Genomic DNA, 19225 nt, shown 5'->3' on the forward strand with positions numbered 1-19225 from the left:
TGTGCGGCATGACAGGACGGGTATTACTAATGAGGCATGATGATGAACGCATCAAAGAAGGACAATGGGACGGGGTGCCCCGCAGTTACCCCTCCCGAAAAGTGGTAACTAAACTATGCTATTCCTATTTTGTCCTTGACAAATCGCCGCGCTCACTCCGCGCCAACGCCGGGAGCGATCATGATCACGTCACGTCGCCAGATGGTGGATAGTTCACACATATCGTCTTCCCCTAGCACAATTTTGAGTTGAGATTGGCATGCGTAGTCGCTTTCCCCCATGGAAAAGGCAAAATGCATAAAATCTGGGCTGGTCTGGGTCAATGTTCACGAACGAACCCCTCCCTCATGCTCATCATCACATCACCACCACCATCTCCGTCGAATCGCACCAACCTTCAAGTCTCAAATCTCAGACGTCGTTGGCTCTTGACTCGTCAAGGCCTTTCTTCTCCCCCACTCTACACGCGACAAACCTTGCTCCCGGCCGTCTGTGCGAGAAACAAAAGACCAAAATGTCCAAGGTCTTCACCGTCTTCGGCGCCACCGGCAACCAAGGCGGCTCAGTCATCCGCGCCGTCCTCGCTGACCCCGTCCTGTCCAAAGAGTACAAGCTCCGCGGCGTGACTCGCGATGTCAGCAAGCCGGCCGCGCAGGCCCTGATTGCCCAGGGCGTCGAAGTGGTCAAGGTGAGTTGGACGGGCGAGACAAGGCAAGGCAAGGAAACCGCACGAGACTGACACTCCTCCCGGGCCGACATGTCTTCCCCCGAGGCGGCCGCGCCGGCCGTCAAAGGCGCCCACTCGGTCTTCCTGGTGACCAACTTCTGGGAGTCCATGTCGGACAAGACGGAGATGGCGCAGGGCAAAGCCGTCACCGACGCCTGCAAGGCCGCCGGCGTCGAGCACCTCATCTTCTCGTCCCTCATCGACGTCAGCCACGCCAGCGGCGGGAGGCTCAGCCACGTCACTCACTTTGACGGCAAGGCCAGGATTGAGCAGTACATTCGCGGCAGCGGCATCCGCTGCACCTTTGTGCAGCCCGGCCTGTTCATGAGCGGCTTCCTCGGCTTCATCCGGAAGCAGGACGACGGCAGCCTGGCCTGGGCCATGCCCGAGGGCGTCAAGCCCGACCAGGCCCAGCTGCCGCTGTTTGACGCGGCCGCTGACACTGGTGAGTACTGGCGCGTCGTACCCGTGTTTTGACTCACAATGTGTGCGTGTGTAAACAAATAGTTAAAAAGGGGGGGCGGGGCGTCGAAGAAGAGATTGCGTGTCTCATGATGATTCCTCGGCAGGTATTTTCGTCAAGGCCGCGCTCAGGAGCACCTCCGACGGAAAGGTCATCCGCGCCGCCACCGACTACTACACCCCGGCGCGCATCGTAGCCGAGTTCGAGCAAGCAGCCGGCAAGGAGGTGGCGTACCGCGAGGTGCCCCACGAGGCGTTCAAGTCGTCCCTCCCGCCGGCGGCGGCGCAGGAGCTGCTTGAGAACATGCTCCTCTTCCAGGACCCGGGGTACTATGCTGGCGCTGGTCTCGAGGACAGTCTTGCGCTGCTGGGGCACGACAAGCCGACTACGTGGAAGGCATATGTTGAAGAGAACAAGGCAAAGTGGGATTAGGTACGGTGCCAATGGTAATAGTGCGGTAGGGCCGTCAATGCTACAAGAAGTTTTTTTGCCCTTGTCGGCCCTTGCGGTGCCGTTGCAGCCTGGGCCGAGGCTTGAACAACTGCAGACGTGAATATCTGGTGTGACGGCCATGGAAAACTGGCAAGTTACGGCGAGTAGATGTATTTCAACGACGGAGAAGCATGTGCGTTGGGATGATGCTCGCAAGCGTGTTTCAGACGATGCGCCCGGCCGTGACAAAACAACCGGGGAAACGGGCGAGTACGGTCGGTTCAAGTACAGACTCGAGCTTGTCGCTGTCAGAAATCAGCTGAAAGACGAGCGGTGGCGGAAGAAAACAACGCGGCAAAGCTGTAGTGGACGACCACCTCCAGAGCAGAGACGACGACATGTAGAAGAGGTATGGTTCTATTATAACCACATACATGAAGCATTGGCGGATATACTGACGGTAGCTGGGACACGAACACTTGGACGGTACGTATTCGCCCGAGCATGCAGGTCCTCTTGGTCGTGGTACCGCAACTAGAATGTCTCTGAGAGACGGACGAGGACGACGTGCCAGGTCCGAGCCGCATGGAGTTCAACGCAGGTGCCATGTCAGTTTGCGAGCATGCGGATGCAGCTTGCATCCACTGTCTGGGTCGAGCTGGAATGACGTCGGACATGTGTCTGAGACGCACTGCGGCTGCTTCTATCCACCGTCCGCTGCATCTAGAATTACGCCCACGGGACGATGTAGATCTTGCACGGAACAAGGCAGCTGCTCGCTCGCAGGTTGTGTCTCTGCTCAGACTCCGGAGGCACGCGGAGATGTCGGGGGCGTAGGCTTGCATGCCACCCTCCCAGAAGTCGGGAGTGTCGGGGAAGCTCCCACGAACCGTTTTCGCTCAACCTTGCCGAATCTCTCCAGAGCCTCGGGCACGACAGTCCATTTCTACAGGCGTGTCTCCAAAGAAAACCATTACACATTGGTCCTGTCGTGTGCCTGGCCGGTGAACCCCGGGCCATCTACGTACGGACAGCGTCAACTTGGGAGTCAAGACGGCCGCCGACACGACAAAGGATGATGAGCCGTGTACTTGGGTTGACAATGGCCAAGACGACAAGACGTGCAGGAATGCCCGAAGACAAAACGGTCAGCCTCAACCATGGCCATCACCGGCACCTGTTGTTCCCCGTCGGCCGACATTCCGAAACAGCCACACTCTGCCTAATTCGGACTCTCAACTGTGGGCGGAAACGCTTTCAAATGCCACCCGTTTCCCCTTTGGCCGGTATACCAAGTCGAGGTTGGTAAAACGGCAGGTTGCGGCTCAACTCCAAGACAAAAGTACCATGAAGAGTAAGAGGCCGGCTCTCACGACCACAAAGATCATCGCCACGGGGCCACATTTCTGCGAGACGACCGGGGCCGAAGGACGGACCATGGACCAAACCGCCCTCCTCCTGACCGCATTAGGGTTCCGTAGGTCCGTAGCGCCGCGACGTCTTGGCCGTTCTAGAAGCGTGACACTCTGGCAAGAATCTCTCGGGCGCTCACCTTGGCCGCGAGCGCCTAAACCTCGACAATCTGGTCCGGCCATGACGCGGCAGAAGGGCTCCATGCCAGACTGCTCTTCCGAACGGACCGCGGCCGGGAACAGGGACAAAACAAGACGGTATATATTCGACATGTCCTCCTCGTTCGTTCTCGTTTTGACGTGTCGTCGAACCAGGCCCTCCTGATTGCTATCCAGGCATCCACAGGCTCGGCAGAGATGCTTGACGGGTCCCGTCCGTTGGTTTCGTCTCCCACTACCCAGCCGACTCTCCGTCGTAAATGCCACAAAGCGCCGTTTCACACTCCCCCACGCTGATCCGAGCACAAGCATGGCCAGGCCGGCCTCGATCCTCAGGGCTGTCGCAGGCCTCGTGCTGCTGGCCGGCACCTCGCTCGCCGCGCCGCCGCGACGGCTCTCACCCCGGGCCGCGGGAGGCCAGACCGTCGTCTACTGGGGACAAAACGGCGGCGGGGGCGCCGTCGAGAACAACGACCTGGCGGCGTACTGCACCGGGCAGGCCGGCATCGACATTGTCGTCCTCGCCTTCCTGTACCAGTTCGGCAACGGGAACAAGGTGGCGTCGGGGAGCTTCGGCCGGTCGTGCGTCATCACGCCGGCCGGCGAGGGCCAGAACTGCGACGACCTGGCGAGGGCCATCGACACGTGCAAGGCCAACGGCGTCAAGGTGATTCTGTCGCTGGGCGGCGCCGCGGGCACCTACGCCCTGACGTCGCAGGAGGAGGCCGAGGCCGTCGGCCAGAGCCTCTGGGACGCCTACGGAACCCCGGGCGGCGGCGGCGGCGGCCCCGCGGCGCCCCCGACGCCGCGGCCCTTTGGCAAGACCTTTGTCGACGGCTGGGACTTTGACATTGAGACGAGCAGCGGCAGCAACTACTACCCCTTCCTGATTGCCAAGCTGCGGTCCAACTTCGCCGCCGGCGCCCGGTTCCTCATCACGGGGGCGCCGCAGTGCCCCGTGCCGGAGCCCAACATGAACGCCATCATTGCCGGCGCGCAGTTCGACTACCTCTGGGTCCAGTTCTACAACAACCCCGGGTGCTCGGTCGACGGGCCCATCAACTACGACGCCTGGAAGGCCAACGTCGCCAACACGCCCTCGGCCCGGGCCAGCATCTTCATCGGCGTGCCGGCGTCCCCGCTCGGCGCTACCGGCACCGCCGCCGGCGCCCGGTACTACCTCGAGCCGGGGCAGCTGGCGGCCCTCGTGGCCCGGTACAGCGGCGACGGCGCCTTTGGCGGCGTCATGATGTGGTCCGCCGCCTTTTCCGACGCCAACGTCAACAACGGCTGCACCTACGCCCAGCAGGCGAAGCGCATCCTGACCACTGGCCAGGCTTGCTGAGGCGGCGCAGGACGTCTGCCGGTCGTCTCCTGAGAAGGCCGCCCTCGCGTCCTGTTGAACCCGTACACGACTTGAGCGGGTGGCGACATCGTGAATGGCATCGCACGGCCCTTGCTCGTCGCCCTGTTCCCTACTGGGTCAGCTCTCGTCCCTCGCGTCAGCCGGCGACGCAGGTCATCTGCCCGCACGCGGAGCGACGGCGACAAAAGTTTGTCCGGGCCGGACCATGGGAAGCACCATGCTCTCCGGGCTTCCTTTCCCTGCCGTGGCGCTTCGGCACGCTTGGTCGACGAAACCGACTAGTTGTTAGCGGCAGCCCCACGCTCCGCGCCGGCCGAGGCTGCTCACGCGACTCGGGCACTAGTGTCGAGCGTTTGATCAGAGCCAGGACATGTTCGTGGTCGGCCCGGGAGGCCAGCCGTGTTGGAGTGATTTCTGCATCTCCCACGATGGCCCTGTCGACGGCGGAGATGAGCACAAACCGGACAGGCCAGGGAGAGACGGAGCTTGTGTCTGGGAGTCTGGGACGAAGAGGGACATGGTCGCCAGAGGTCGTGGCCAGCCGGATTTAAATTGCGTCGTGGGACAATGGCCGGCTGGATGGTCGAAACTCGCTGGGTCGGAATCACGTCGAGTAGTTTCAAATATCGTCTGGGACCGGTGTTCACTGGTGACGCTCCCGTCATGCCCATCTCTCTCTCTCTCTCTCTCGCTCTCTCTCTCTCTCTCTCTCTCCCCGTCTCGCTCTCTGCGCACTCACAGAGCCGTGGTAGGCTGCCCACGGTAATGACGTGTTGTACTCGGCACTCGGGTCGACTATGCTTTAGCCCAGATTCCCGAACCATGCTCTCTCCATCACCGCCAGCGTGACCAGGCAGATCCTTCGCCCCCGTTCCAAGTTGCGAGGTCGAAAACCTGCACCACGTGGTCGATTTTGACGGAGTCGGCGGGGAACTTTTGATGGAAACAACTCGGCCAAGTTCTTCCCGGGCCCCCGAGTTGAACTACCACGGCTTGACCTGACTGACTTGCGTGCTCACTAGTCACTGGGCACGACACCCACCACATTGGGACGTTACATCGCCGACGAGTCTGGGGTCGACCGGCTGGCCGAAAGATGGAAGATGAACGAGCCGGCCGTCGCCCTCGTCACCACGTCTCGGAGACGAGGCAGGGCAGACCACGCCGCCAACAACGGCATCACGCTCACGCTCACGCTCACGCTCACGCTCACGCAGCATGTGAGTGTGACGCCTCCCTCTCGCCCCTTTTTCATAAATCGCAGCCGCATCCGCAGCGACAGGTCCAGAAGCGCACGCCCAACGCCCAGCCGCTGCCGCCTCGTCACAACCTCCTCTCGCATCCACCACGAGCCATGAGGCTATCCCCGTCCTTGGTATCCTCGACGCTGGCGGCCTTTGGCGCCGCCGCCACGGCCAGCCCTCTTGCCTCCCGGGCTCAGTACCGGCTGCAGTGCGACGGCCTCAACCCGGCCACCTGCACGCCCTGGCTGCACACCTCGGAATGCTACAGCCCGTCTACCGTGTGGTCTCCCTTCGACCTGGCCGTCTGTCTCTCTCCAGACTCGGCCCACAGCTGCTTCGAGTTTACGCGCTGCCGAGCCGCCTGCGAGTGCGTTTCCGCCTAGGCACGTGCGGCTCGTTTGATTTTCCTGCACCGCGGGCAGCTGGTACTGTTCAGGGTCTGGGTCGCTGTATTCACGGCTTGTGGTCTGGAGGAAATGTATAAACTGCCTGGGGACCTCTCTTGCCTGTTTGTCCTATAACGTGGAGCAAAGCGGCGGCACTGATTGCCTGTTAATAATACTAGCGAGTTATACTCAACTACGCCGGTTCTCAGTCGTTGTGTCCACGGCTTGTGGTTGAAAAGAAACAACACACACTACAATCGGGAACCTCTCCTTCTTCGTCTCCTACAACGTGGAGCAAAGCAGCGGCATCAATTGCCGGTCGATCATGCTGGCCAACGATATTCAACTACCCCTGGTTAAGACGACGCAAACTACAGTCGAGAACCTCTTGGCCTTGCTCCTCCAACAACACAGAAACAGGGCGGCATTTAGTTCGACATGCTAGCCGCCACGACCGAGTTTGCACGTCCGCCGCCAAATCCACAGCTAGCTGCGAGAATGCCACGCCGGGCGCTCTGGCTCTGCCAACGGCACAAAGGGAGTTGCGCCGACTCGGGACGTGTTTGGCCCCCGGGCACGTTGGCCAGACGTTGGCTCTCGGCGCATCGGCGGCGCACCTCCGCGCACGACCCCGTCTGCCGATCCGAGTGCCGGGCAAAGAGGCAGACGGAGGGATGTGCAGGATTCGCCGTCTCGACGCTCCTCTCTCGGCCTCGGTCCGCACGCGACTGCGTCCGCAAAACGTCCTTTACTCCCTTGACCAGCTCGTGATACCCGCCACACGTGCCCCATGCCGAGGTGTCGAGCGTCCTGTATCTCTTGGCTAGCCTCCACCGGTTGGGATTGTGCGCGGTATGGGGAAGCCGCATCTTGTTTGGGCCAAAGATGATGTGAAAAGCGCAGGAACCCCCCGGGGGATTCTTCCCGAGCCGCAAGGTCCTGGCGCCAGTTGAGCAGGATGCTCAAGCGTGTGTGGCTTCATGGGAATCGGCCATGAGGGAGGAGCGAGCAAGGCAACGGGGGTGCATGGCCGAGTCGCGTGTCGTGTCCACGCCGTGCTGCTGGTCGTGCGAGCCCACGTCCCGTCCTTTATTTAATGCATGCTCCAGACCCTCTCGCTTTTCTTGGTAAACCTCGTGGCTGCCATCCCAGCATTTCTTGCGGAGCTCGCCGCATTGCGTGGAGGCCATGCCGTCTACATTGAAGACCATCTTCAAGTTCCTCGCGCCAGACTCCGAAAAGGGCCGAGATGGCCGGGACGTGTGGTCGTCCAGGACGTCGTTTGTGCTTGCGGCCATGGTGAGCATCCCCTCGTCCAGCGCAGTCGTCTCGACTGTTCACTATTCACTTTCACGGAGAGAAACCTTTCTACTCCAAAGCACTGGGCTGCCTGTGGAAATCGTCCAACACCTCGCGGCTGTGCTGACTGGGGACTAGGGAGGCGCCGTCGGCCTGGGCAATCTCCTCCGGTATCCGTCCGTTGTCTTCTCCAACAGCGGTGTTCAGTGGTTTATTCCGTATTTCTTGGCTCTGTTGCTCCTGGGAATCCCGCTTCTGCTGCTCGAAATCTCCATTGGCCTGGCATATCGTGGAGGACCAGTCGTCGCCTACAATGCAATCAGCAAGCACACCCGCGGTGTTGGTTTTGCCGTCACCATGACAGGATACATTGTGGCTACCTATTATGTTCCCATCCTATCGTGGGTCATGCACTATTTTCGCTCTTCTTTCCAGCGCCCGCTGCCCTGGACAGGTCGTGGGGACGAGTTTTACATGCAAGACGTCGTCGCCAACGCGGCCCCTGTCCCTGGCACCGTCAGCGGCGGCACAGTTACCTCGTACACAATGTATCCAGGTGTTGGCTTTGTCGGCGAGACGGTTGGTTGGTGTGCCTTTGTGTGGCTGGCGGTCTATCTCTGCTTGTTCAAAGGCGTCGGCGTGACTGGCCGCGCCGTGTACTTCACAATGGGATTGCCCATCATCGTGATGTTTGTGCTCATGGGCCGATCTCTGTCGTTGCCAAACGCCATTGACGGCGTGAGGCTGTACTTTGCAGAGTGGCATGGCGAGAAACTAGCCAGCGGTCAGATTTGGCAGGCCGCTTGCGGGCAAATCTTCTTCTCCATCGGCGTTGGTTTCGGCTACTTTACAGCCTATGCATCCTACAGCAGCCGCTATTCCAACGCGGTTCAGGATACCATCATCATCTCTCTGAGCAACTCCTTGTACGAGATATTGGCCGGCTTTGCCGTTTTTGGGATTGTCGGGTTCTTGGGCCTTCGACCACAAGACAACGTTCAGCTCACCACCTTTTCCGTCGGCTTTCTCACCTATCCTCTGGCCATTTCAGAGACGCCGGGGGCCAATGTTTGGGCGGTTTTGTTTTTCCTGACTCTGGCGTTCCTGGGCTTGAGTTCGGCCTTTGCCCTCACCGAGTCCATGGTCACCTTGCTCTGTGACTCTGATCTGGGCAAGAGACTTCCTCGAGTTGTCATTTCCACCGCCGTTATTGTCATTACTTTCCTGTTATCTCTCTTGTACTGCTCCAGATTTGGGTTTTATCTCTTGGATGCCATGGATACTTGGATCAACAACCTTGCACTCCTGTTTGCCGCCTGGTGCGAGGGCATGGTGTGCACCACGCTATACAGGCACCGGGATGTGTACAAACAGGTTGGCTGGGCGGCGTTCTTGACATATACAGGTTGCTATCTGATGGCCATGGTGCTTGGTGTTGCGACTGGCCACTCTGTAGGCCCAAGTGCTGGGGCCGGCGTGGGATTTGGTCTGTTCGTTGTCGGCACAGCTATTTCCGTACTCGTCGCCAAGACTCCCGACTCTGTTCCTCCAACATTCTGGGGGAAGAACAAGTGGCTAAGCAGGTTTTGGTGGGTTGCATTCTATCCGGTACGTTTCTGCCATTAGCTTCATCTGTTTCTGGTTGTCCTTGCGACTTTCTAATGTTTTATGTCTGAAACCCAGGGCAATCAACTTACACGCGACCTCAACTCGGTCATTGCTACCGGGAAGAATTGGAGCATCCCCTTCATCTGGGCCCCCGTCGTTCGCTACATATCGTGTCCTATTCTTTCCATTATCATCTCTTTTGCGTATCCGGCTTTCTTCGAGACGCGCATGGATCCCCTGCATATTTTCGCATTCGCAGTCGCGCATGTTACTATGGTCATTGTGGCGGTTGGCTTCATCTTCCCGCCAGCATTCGACGTATTCATTCCCCCCAAACGACGGGGGAATGAGAACACAGCATACGCCCCCCAAGTCACTATCATGGGGGTGAGCGACGGGAGCGCCGTCACAGAGACGGAGGAGGCAAGGGACGAAACCAAACCAAGGCTTGAGCAGCAAGGGGTTGGCGGACAGCAAGCACAGTGACACGTCTCTTGCTTATCATTCAGAGAGCTATTGGACGTGTCAATCTGACGAGAGCGGGGCGGTTGAAGCAGATATCAAGCGCTTGGTGGTCGCTTGGTGGTATGACTAGCTTTCAGTACTTGGTTCAATAGCACTTGTTAGCAGGGGATATACATTTTTCGAGTAGAGTAATACAGACGTATGTATATATTCTTTTTTCGTTATTGTCTTACCCCCATCAGCAGGAGGATGAGCAGCTCTCCCTTTGCTCCGTACCCAGTAACCAGGGGGCTACGCCCGGAGATGGAATTAGCCACTTGACGCATTCTTTTTGAGTTTTGCTTTTCCCGGAATCGAGCGGGCAGCCCGCCAGATTTGCTGGACGCGGACGGACATGCTGATATTTCTCTCTCCCGCGTGCTCTCATCGTGGTGCCGTGCGGCAGGAGCCAAATATTGGTGGCGTTGCCCATCACCGTCCACAATGCTGGACCGGCCATGTTCGGCAGAAGGCAACCCGACCAGCCGTCTGTAGCTCAGCAGACCTGGACCTGTCTTGAACGCCGGCAGCTTCGTCAACCAGAAGCAGGGTGACGTGGCACCGTCAGCCTGAAGCCACCATCTTTCTGCCCCATGATTGATGATTGATGGATCGGTCGGCAATCAAACGCTCCGGGTCAACGTGTTCAGTGTTCCAACGAGCTGGGCGGGCGAAATTGAGCTTGAGTTCAGATGGAAACGCCACCGGCAAGTCGAGGCGGGCGTTGGCTTGCTATTGGCGTAGACGTGGACAGAAACAAGAAACGAAAAAGCGAGCCAGACCATGGAGTTTATCAGCCCCGCCCAAGCTGACACCCTCCCTCCTCGTCCCAATAAGCGACAAGTCTCTTCCGCACGCTCTGAGTCGACTTGAAGTATGCGGTCGGCACATCAGGGCTTCATTTCCGGATCCTTTAGGTGGTTTCAAGCAAGCGAGAGAGGCAGCACCTGACGTGCCAGACTTTATAAATCTTCTGGCTGCCGCTGGGCCCTCGGAAACCAGGCAGCAATTGTTCAAGCCTCACCCTCACGAGCACATGCGCATATTCCTGGCCGGGTTCCTGCCCAAGAACAAAATAGACCCGCAGTCGCACCTGCCTCCCCTTCTGCATCTGCGGCCACCGCCCACGTGCACGTGTGCAGTGCAGATGCCCGTCTACAGATCCGATCTACTAACTAACTACAACTCGACGACAACCAGGACCACCAGTACTAGATTCGGCTGAGCAGCTGTACATCCCTCCACCCGAGATTCCCCAAATCGTCCAACATGCTTCGCAAAAAAGATGTCTTCACGGTCATCACCCCGATTCCCGGCTTCATCCCGCGCCAACTTGCGCTCGATATCCTCCATTCTCACAGCGAAGTCATCACCCTCAACCCGCTTGTCCTCGACCACAAGCCCATTTCGGCCCCGAGAGATGCCGCCGCTGACGAATTCTACAGCACTTGGTACGAGATTACGCAGCGCATTCAGTTCGTCCCCGGCATGGGAAACCTGGGCTCGGGCAAGATTACCTTCAACGGATGCTTTCACGACATGCCGTGGGGCTTGCAGACCCACGTCTACGCCCCTTTCAATGTTGAGATGCGATCCAAGTATCAGATTGGTGGCAACCAGCCCGGTATTGAGCCTCCTCAGCAGCGTGAGATTGGCCTCGGCGCGCCGGCCGATGGGCTCTATCTTCGCGAAGACATTGAGATCAAGTGCAACATCACCATGGTCAGCTTCGTCAAGTCGCAAGCCAAGGCGGCAAACAAGCAAATGGTCCAGCGTATTGTCAAAAAGGCGGAACTGCTGGACGCTGGCGTTCTCAAGGCCATGATGGAGGATGGCAAGCTGAGAACCATCAACCCCAATGATCGATCGAAGCTTAATCGAACTGGCACTCTCGGCCATAACCCCAGCCCCAGCCCCAGCATTGGCAGTCCGCAGTTGGCTTTCCAGCAACCACATACTTCTCCATATCAACTCCCTGCTTCACCGTCACATTCGTACCAAGCTCAGCAGATGCATCAGGCACAGGAGCAGGCCATGGCGTCCAGCTACGCGAACCATGCGACGCCTTCACCCGTGGAGCTGCCAGCCGATATTCAGCAATACCAATACTATCATAGCCAACCTCAATCTCAAGCTCCCCAGCCTCACGAGCTGAACCTTGGTTATCGACGATCTAGGTCTTCGTCCGACCCACTATGGTCTCAAGGCCAGTTTAGTCTGTCCGATACGCAGCGCAACAGTGTCAGCTCAGTACTGAGCGGTACCAGCAGTTTTGGTCATCCGTCGCCAGGTCTGCAGAGGACAGCATTTTCTCCTGAGCTGACTGCTCACACGGAATCAAGAGACGAGCTGAAGTGAATTCAGTGCCGCGGCACGATACCCATAAAGTCTCTAGATCATGCCCACGTCAGAAACACATTGGCCACTCTGCGACAAGACTGCCCAGTGTCACTACTTCTCAACAGTACGCCTGCAAAAAAAAAAAAGCAGAAGAAAAAAAGGGTTGCCTTCGCTCAACAAGTGCGCCAGGGCAACGACACACCCCCGTTGTGGCTGTATTGCTCAACAACCCAGGCGGATGGAGATATTTTGGTGAGTCGCTGAAATACAGTTGCCCCAATGCCTGCCTACCTTTGGCACATCAGTTTGAGAATTGGCTTAGCGTACGTTTTAAGAACAGTCGTCATTGCATGCCAATCGTCATCAGCATATTCCAACACATTAGGATTGACTTTTAGATTGTTGCCTGTTTACAACCAGAACCAAAGTCCAGCCATGGCCCCCGCGAGAGCCAGTCGACACAAAGCCGCGCCTCCTCGAGCATCAGAGCAGCTATCGGCGCCGTCTTCTTCGATTTCCGCCTTCCATCTACCATAGGTACTCGCACCCAACGCCGTTAGAGTTGGAACCACGGCTCGACCTAAGCCTCCTCTCAATCTCTAGATTGACGATGCGCGCCCCCTAGGCATTCACCCACCGACTGCTTCTATACGCCCACGTGTCCAAAATATCAAGCTCGCCAAAGTTGGCGAGGGGAACATGTCCACCGGTATAATCGCAATAGCCCTCCAGCACAAAGTCGGCGTTGGTGCCACAGAGCGGCCGCTGGGGGCGGACCAGGCGGAAGGCCACCAGTCGTGCGACGAGACGATGCCGCCGTCGCCGTCGAAGCTGAGTGACGGCTGAGACCGTCGATGCCCACCCATGAGAAGAGAGGCCCAAGTCTTGGGCTTATGTACTCGGTTTTCGGTCAGCATCCCGTTGAGGAACTTCGATATAACTACGTCCCGTCCTGTCCTGTACGAGCGGAACGCATAACTAGGTACCTAGGTAAGCCTCAATAACGATGCATTATCGACCCCCTGTGTTTTGCTATTTTTATACAATAAGACGTACATACGATCCCGTCTCCTTGACGTTTCATCTTGCGAGTTGAGACTTGGGCTGTCTGTTGAAGATACCTGACCTCGATACAGGGAGCGCGCGTAGAAGCGTTATTGACAGGGACAACAGCATTTATAACCGTCAAAGTCAACAATCGCTTGAGTAACTAAGTGAGGCAAAGATGATTTTTAGATTTTTAGCAAAAGGATACCGGTGTAGTTTGTTCTTTGGAGGTGTAACTAGACTTGGGTTGAAGGTACCGGGTAGGCTTGACCTCGGGGGGTAAATTGTGATGCGGCATCCAGCCCTACAGTCCCGGATCTGTAGTCCAAAAAAAAAAAAAAAAACCGAGGTCTTCCAAGCATCATACTCGAGCCTCCAAAGTTCTTTGGGACTTGTTGCGCCTGCTTGACCAGAGTGCTGCACGTTTACCTTTGCCTTCTGCCAGCATTTGCGGGCCTGAGGTGTCGAGGGTGTCGAGGCAGCAGTCACCAGTCAGCAGTCACTGGCTTCTCACGGCCTCCTTTTTCTTCTCCGTCAAGGACGACCTGGTCATTCTTTCATGTTCTCATTGTTTGCACATATTTGTCTGCCTCCTTTTCTCCTCCTTTCTTTTGACCTTGCCTTCCGTTTGATCTTGCAATTGCCCTCGACCTCGCACGGCCCTCAATTGTGGCTATGCCGGCGCGCAATGCATGCCGACGCATGAGCTCGATGCGGATTCCCACGCAGACGGCAAGGCGCAGAACAACATGGGCCGTTTCTGCGCCGACTCTGCACGACGAACCAACGATGCGACGGTTCACGGGCCCGGGCCACGGCGTCATCAACGGCAGCGGCCACCTGTATGTCTGCGCTCTTCGCTTCTTGTCCGTCCCGAGCCCCGACGTTGCCACTCGCGAATCATGACACGCAAAGCCCGTCGTCAGCCATGGCTGTCTGGCGTGCCATTGTTGTCCAAATCCCGCTGGCTTTGTGTTGCCACGTGCAGTCTGCTGCCGAGTCCTTTTGCATGCAAAACCGATGAGCCTTCAAAAGCCGCATGTGCGGCCAATCGGAAGCTTGAAGCTTGGCTCCGCAGTTTTTTGCTCCGTCCCGTCGTCGTTCTTGCTTGACCTTGGCCCCTCCAAAACTCCAAAATCCAAATCGTTCGATGCTCGTTGATGCTGCCCACCACCACCGCCACACCTTCCAGATCCCCTCGTTTCTGTCACCGGGATTGTCCAGGTATCGGATCGGATTGCAGCTCGAAGCTCGCAGCTCGCAGCTCGCAGACCGCTCCCCTCGGTGCGCTTCTTGTTCGTTTTCCCCCACGTCGCACGTCGCCGTTTCCTCCCATGTCGCTGTGCTGTGACGAGGTTCACCTCCATCACCCGAAACCTGCAGCCACCGCCCATCCATTGACCCTGCTCCACCTTGGCTCCCGCTTGCTTGCACTTACTACATGATTGACATTACCTCCCACCTTCTCCTTGCGTACTCGGAGCCATCGCATGACCCGCTGACACCTTACATTGCTCCTTTCAGCCTTCCTCATAAGAGATTCGCGTCCACAGTCACTCGTCCAGTCACTCGTCCAGTCCCTCGTCCACCGCCATCTCTCGTCTCGTCCCAGTTTCGACATCGTCTCGCCTCAGACCCGTGGTATTCTCGTCAGCTTCGTCATTGCTCCTACCGGAGACACCTTGACAACATGTGCAGAGCCCAAGCAGCTGGTGTCGATCAGACTGGCGGTGGTGCCGCTCCTGGTAGCACCCACGGCCGCGAGCTGCTCCCTTCCAATGTCATCCCCCGTCATTACCATGTGACTCTCGAGCCCGACTTGGACAAGCTGACCTTTGACGGCACCGTCGTCATTGACCTCAATGTTGCCCAAGACTCCAGCTCCATCTCCCTCAACACTCTCGAGCTCGACATCCACAGCGCCAAGCTCTCGGCCAGCGGGCAGACTGCCACCCCCGCCCCCAAGGTCTCCTACCATGAGCCTACCCAGGTCACCAAGTTCGACTTTGGAAGCCCTGTTCTTTCCAAGGGCTCCCAGGCCCAGCTTGAGATCAAGTTCACAGGACAACTCAACGACAAGATGGCCGGCTTCTACCGATCCACCTACAAGCGCGCCGACGGATCCGAGGGCATCCTTGCTTCCACTCAGATGGAGGCTACCGACTGCCGCAGAGCCTTCCCTTGCTTCGATGAGCCTGCTCTCAAGGCCAAGTTTACCGTCACCCTCATAGCCGACAAGAACTTGACTTGCTTGAGCAACATGGATGTTGCCAAGGAGGAACATGTCCAGTCCACCATGACCGGCACCGCCAAGAAGGCTGTTCACTTCAACACCTCTCCTCTCATGTCCACCTACCTCGTCGCCTTCATTGTCGGGGAGCTAAACTACGTCGAGTCCACCAAATTTCGTGTCCCCGTCCGAGTTTATGCTCCCCCGGGCCAGGATATTGAACAGGGCCGATTTTCCCTCGACCTTGCCGTCCGAACCCTGGAATTCTACGAAAAGGTTTTTGGCATCGAGTTCCCCCTCCCCAAGATGGACCAGGTCGCTATCCCCGACTTTGCCCAGGGCGCAATGGAGAACTGGGGTCTCGTCACCTACCGCGTGGTTGATTTACTCCTCGATGAGAAGACCAGCAGTGCGGCTACCAAGGAGCGTGTGGCCGAGGTTGTTCAGCACGAGCTGGCCCATCAGTGGTTTGGCAACCTCGTCACCATGGACTGGTGGGAGGGTCTCTGGCTGAACGAAGGCTTCGCCACATGGACTTCCTGGGTATGCGTCGCCACTCACTCGGGAAATTCTCTCCTCGAATGGCGAATTTGTGCGCTAACATGTTTCAGTACTCATCCAACGTCTTTTATCCCGAGTGGAAGGTCTGGGAAAACTACGTCACGGACAACCTGCAGTCCGCTCTGTCCCTCGACTCTCTCCGCAGCTCCCACCCCATCGAGGTGCCCGTCAAGCGCGCTGACGAGATCAACCAGATTTTCGATGCCATCTCCTACTCCAAAGGCTCTTGCGTCCTCCGAATGGTTTCCACGTATCTCGGGGAGGAGACCTTCCTCGAGGGTGTTCGTCGGTACCTGAAGAAGCACGCCTATGGCAACACGCAAACCGGCGACCTGTGGGCTTCCCTGAGCGAAGTCAGTGGCAAACCCGTGCAGGAAGTCATGAATGCATGGACCAAGGAAGTCGGGTACCCCGTCCTGACCGTGACCGAGAACGAGGCCGACAGCTCCATCCACGTCAAGCAGAACAGGTTCCTGCGAACCGGCGACACGAAGCCCGAGGATGACAAGATTTTGTACCCCGTCTTCCTGGGTCTTCGCACGAGGGACGGCGTCGACGGCCAAGTTGCCCTCACCGAGCGTGAGAAGGACTTCAAGATCCCGGACACGGACTTTTTCAAGCTCAACGCCAACCACACTGGAATCTTCCGAACGTCGTATTCCCCTGCCCGCCTGGAGAAGCTGGGCCGGGCGGCCAAGGAGGGCCTTCTCTCGGTCGAAGACCGCGCTGGCATGATTGCGGATGCCGGCGCCCTTGCCACCTCGGGGTACCAGAAGACATCTGGCGTGCTCAACCTGCTGAAAGGGTTCGGCTCGGAAAAGGAGTTTGTTGTGTGGAGTGAGATTGTGGCACGTCTCGGAGCCATCCAGAGCGCCTGGGTGTTTGAGGACACCGAGGTCACTGAGGGTCTCCAGGCCTTCCAGCGCGACCTGATCAGCCCCAAAGCGCACAAGCTGGGCTGGGAGTTCTCCGACAGTGACGGCCACGTTGAGCAGCAGTTCAAGGCGTTGCTTTTCGAGGCAGCGGGCCTCAGCGGTGACGAGAAGATCATCAAGGCCTCCAAGGACATGTTTAACAAGTTCATGGCGGGTAACAAGTCGGCGATCCACCCCAACATCCGCAAGAGCGTGTTTGCCATTTCTTTGCGATACGGCGGTGTCGAAGAGGTAAGGCCCATGCAGCCCCAGAGTCTGCCGCAAGGCCAAAACCGGCCTCGGTGTGTGCATGAGCAGTACTAACTCAAAGTGACGAAAACAGTACGACAAGATTCTCAACTTTTACCTGTCAACAAACAACTCGGATGAGCGCAATACCTGCCTCCGCACCTTTGGGCGGGCCAAGCAGCCGGAGCTCATCAAGCGCACGCTGGAGCTCCTGTTGAGCCCCGAGGTCAAGACACAAGACTTGTACATGCCGGTGGTTGGTCTGCGCGCCCACGCCGAGGGAATCGAGGCGCTGTACAACTGGATGGAGGAGAACTGGGCGGTGCTGTACGAGAAACTGCCGCCTACATTGCCGATGCTCAGCGCCATGGTGAACATTATGACGTCTGGATTCACGTCGCAGAAGCAGCTGGAGAGGGTGGAGAAGTTTTTTGAAGGCAAGAACAACAATGGGTACGACCAGTCGCTCGCGCAGAGCATAGACGCCATTCGGTCCAAGGTTTCGTGGCTGTCGCGGGACAGGGAGGACGTGGCAGCTTGGGTCAAGGCGAATGGTTACGCCAAGTAGGGCGTGTGCTGCGGCGAGTGATGCATGCTAGGCGAAAGGGGTCGAGACGCCTTGGCTGTGGGAGGGGACTGAGGGAGAGGGGAGAGGAAACGACAGGGACGAATGGAATTTTATCTATTATGTTGTCGGGACATGGTGGGCGTCGGTGGCGGGCAGGCAGAGAGGTTGCAGCGTCTACAGGAAGAGAGAATGAGCGTAAGAAATAATGGTACTTGCGCATACACTACCTTGATGCTTTGGTGAAGCCGTGATGATGTATGTGTAGAGGCGACGAGGACGACGAGGACGACTGGACTGGCATGTTGTGTAAGTGCTCAAGTACCTCGACTTTGCTTGTGCACGACACGACAGGTTTATGCCCAAGTACTCAAAGGTACTCACTCGGGCAACTAAGGGTCAGGTGGGGGCGGAGAGAGGGAGGGGGACGGGACGCCCACTGCTCAGCGAGACGTCGTGGCCGATGCCGCCGAACTCGCCTTGGGGGTCGATGCGGCGGGGGTCGTGGGGCGACGAGGGGGGTCGAGTAGAAGGGCGTGCCGCACTGCGAGGGGTTGGCGTAGTGGTGGTTGTCTTGCGGGGGTCAGCGGGGTCAAGGAGGGCCGGGGCCCCGGACGGACGTACGGAAAAGTCGCCGAAGCCGTGGTCGTTCCAGCCGGTGACGGAGTCGACGAGGCGCGTCAGGCTCTCCTCGGGGCACGGCGGGCCGGGCAGCTGGCCCCAGCCCTCGTCGTAGATGACCGGGACGACGAGCGAGGGGTGTGGTCACGCTGCATTGTAGTGCCGTTGTCCGCAACCCGTCGTGGGGCGCTTTTTGAAACGTCGGAACCATGACATTGATGCCTTCTACAAAATCTACAAACGCGGCACGGGGTCAACTGACAGGACAGGACAGGACAGGACAGGACACAACAGAACAGAACAAAACACCGCACTAGTCTCGCTTGCTTGGCCCGAGCCCGACGGCTGCATCGTCTACACCCTGACCACCAGCTTGCCGCCGCTGATCTCGCCGTTGCGCATGCGGTCCAGGCCCGCGTTGACTCTGCCCAGGCCGCATTCCGTGTCCACGATGTCCGGCGGGACCAGCAGCTGCTCCGCCAGCAGCCTCGCCGCCCACGCGACGAGCGCGCCGCCTATCGACTCGACCTCGTGGAACAGCTTGATGGGCACCGTGTGCAGCAGGACGTCGCCGCCGCGGTCCTCGGGCAGTCCGGCGAGACCGACGAGGTGGCCGCGCCGCCGGGGCTGCTGCTTCCCTCCCCCGGGCGTGCCCTCGAGCGCGTCGAGCAAGTGCGTTGCCGACTCGCGCCCGCGCGTGTCGATGCCGAACCTGAGCCCGCCGCTGTTTGCCGCGAGGACGGCGACGGCACGCCCCGGGTCGTGGCTGTCGACCAGCAGATGCGGCCGGATCGCCGCGTGGTTGGACAGCCAGGCGCCGTGTTTGGCGCTGTCCACCACCACGGCCACCCTGAGCCCGATGAGCCGGGCGAGCTGGATCGCGAGGTTTGCCGAAGTCGCCGACCCTGCGACGGGGGAGATTAGAACACGACACGGCACGGCACGACGCCACGAGGAAAGAGGGACGAGGGACGAGGGACACGCCGTGGCAACTCACCGCCCCAGACCGCCAGCCAGTCGCCCGCCCGGGGCCTCTCGCCGGGCCGGATGCCGTCGAGGCACTCGGCGACGACGTCGCGCGGCAGGCGGTGCGGCCCG

At 58.7% G+C, this 19225-nt stretch overlaps 6 protein-coding genes across 6 annotated transcripts; all 6 read left to right on the forward strand.

Annotated features, from left to right (window-relative positions):
* Positions 1-514: 514 nt before the first annotated feature.
* MAM_06760 (NmrA family transcriptional regulator) lies at positions 515-1622 on the forward strand (the record flags this gene model as incomplete). Its single annotated transcript, XM_040825558.1, has 3 exons — positions 515-688; positions 773-1172; positions 1297-1622. The coding sequence occupies 3 exons, from the start codon at positions 515-517 to the stop codon at positions 1620-1622; spliced, it is 900 nt and encodes a 299-aa protein (XP_040676549.1).
* Positions 1623-3503: 1881 nt separating this feature from the next.
* MAM_06761 (class III chitinase ChiA2) lies at positions 3504-4538 on the forward strand (the record flags this gene model as incomplete). Its single annotated transcript, XM_040825559.1, has 1 exon — positions 3504-4538. The coding sequence occupies one exon, from the start codon at positions 3504-3506 to the stop codon at positions 4536-4538; it is 1035 nt and encodes a 344-aa protein (XP_040676550.1).
* Positions 4539-5662: 1124 nt separating this feature from the next.
* On the forward strand, positions 5663-6186 carry MAM_06762 (uncharacterized protein; the record flags this gene model as incomplete). The annotated part of the gene is made up of 2 exons (XM_040825560.1): positions 5663-5779; positions 5842-6186. The coding sequence occupies 2 exons, from the start codon at positions 5663-5665 to the stop codon at positions 6184-6186; spliced, it is 462 nt and encodes a 153-aa protein (XP_040676551.1).
* A 1191-nt stretch (positions 6187-7377) lies between these two features.
* MAM_06763 (creatine transporter) lies at positions 7378-9582 on the forward strand (the record flags this gene model as incomplete). Its single annotated transcript, XM_040825561.1, has 3 exons — positions 7378-7488; positions 7627-9096; positions 9172-9582. The coding sequence occupies 3 exons, from the start codon at positions 7378-7380 to the stop codon at positions 9580-9582; spliced, it is 1992 nt and encodes a 663-aa protein (XP_040676552.1).
* Positions 9583-10869: 1287 nt separating this feature from the next.
* Positions 10870-11958, forward strand: MAM_06764 (uncharacterized protein; the record flags this gene model as incomplete). Its single annotated transcript, XM_040825562.1, has 1 exon — positions 10870-11958. One exon carries the CDS (start codon positions 10870-10872, stop codon positions 11956-11958), a length of 1089 nt encoding a protein of 362 aa, XP_040676553.1.
* Positions 11959-14677: 2719 nt separating this feature from the next.
* On the forward strand, positions 14678-17509 carry MAM_06765 (aminopeptidase 2; the record flags this gene model as incomplete). The annotated part of the gene is made up of 3 exons (XM_040825563.1): positions 14678-15760; positions 15829-16944; positions 17036-17509. 3 exons carry the CDS (start codon positions 14678-14680, stop codon positions 17507-17509), a joined length of 2673 nt encoding a protein of 890 aa, XP_040676554.1.
* Between the last annotated feature and the right edge of the window lie 1716 nt (positions 17510-19225).

This window comes from Metarhizium album (genome assembly GCF_000804445.1).
Source record: "Metarhizium album ARSEF 1941 chromosome Unknown scaffold_23, whole genome shotgun sequence".
NCBI lineage: Eukaryota > Fungi > Ascomycota > Sordariomycetes > Hypocreales > Clavicipitaceae > Metarhizium > Metarhizium album.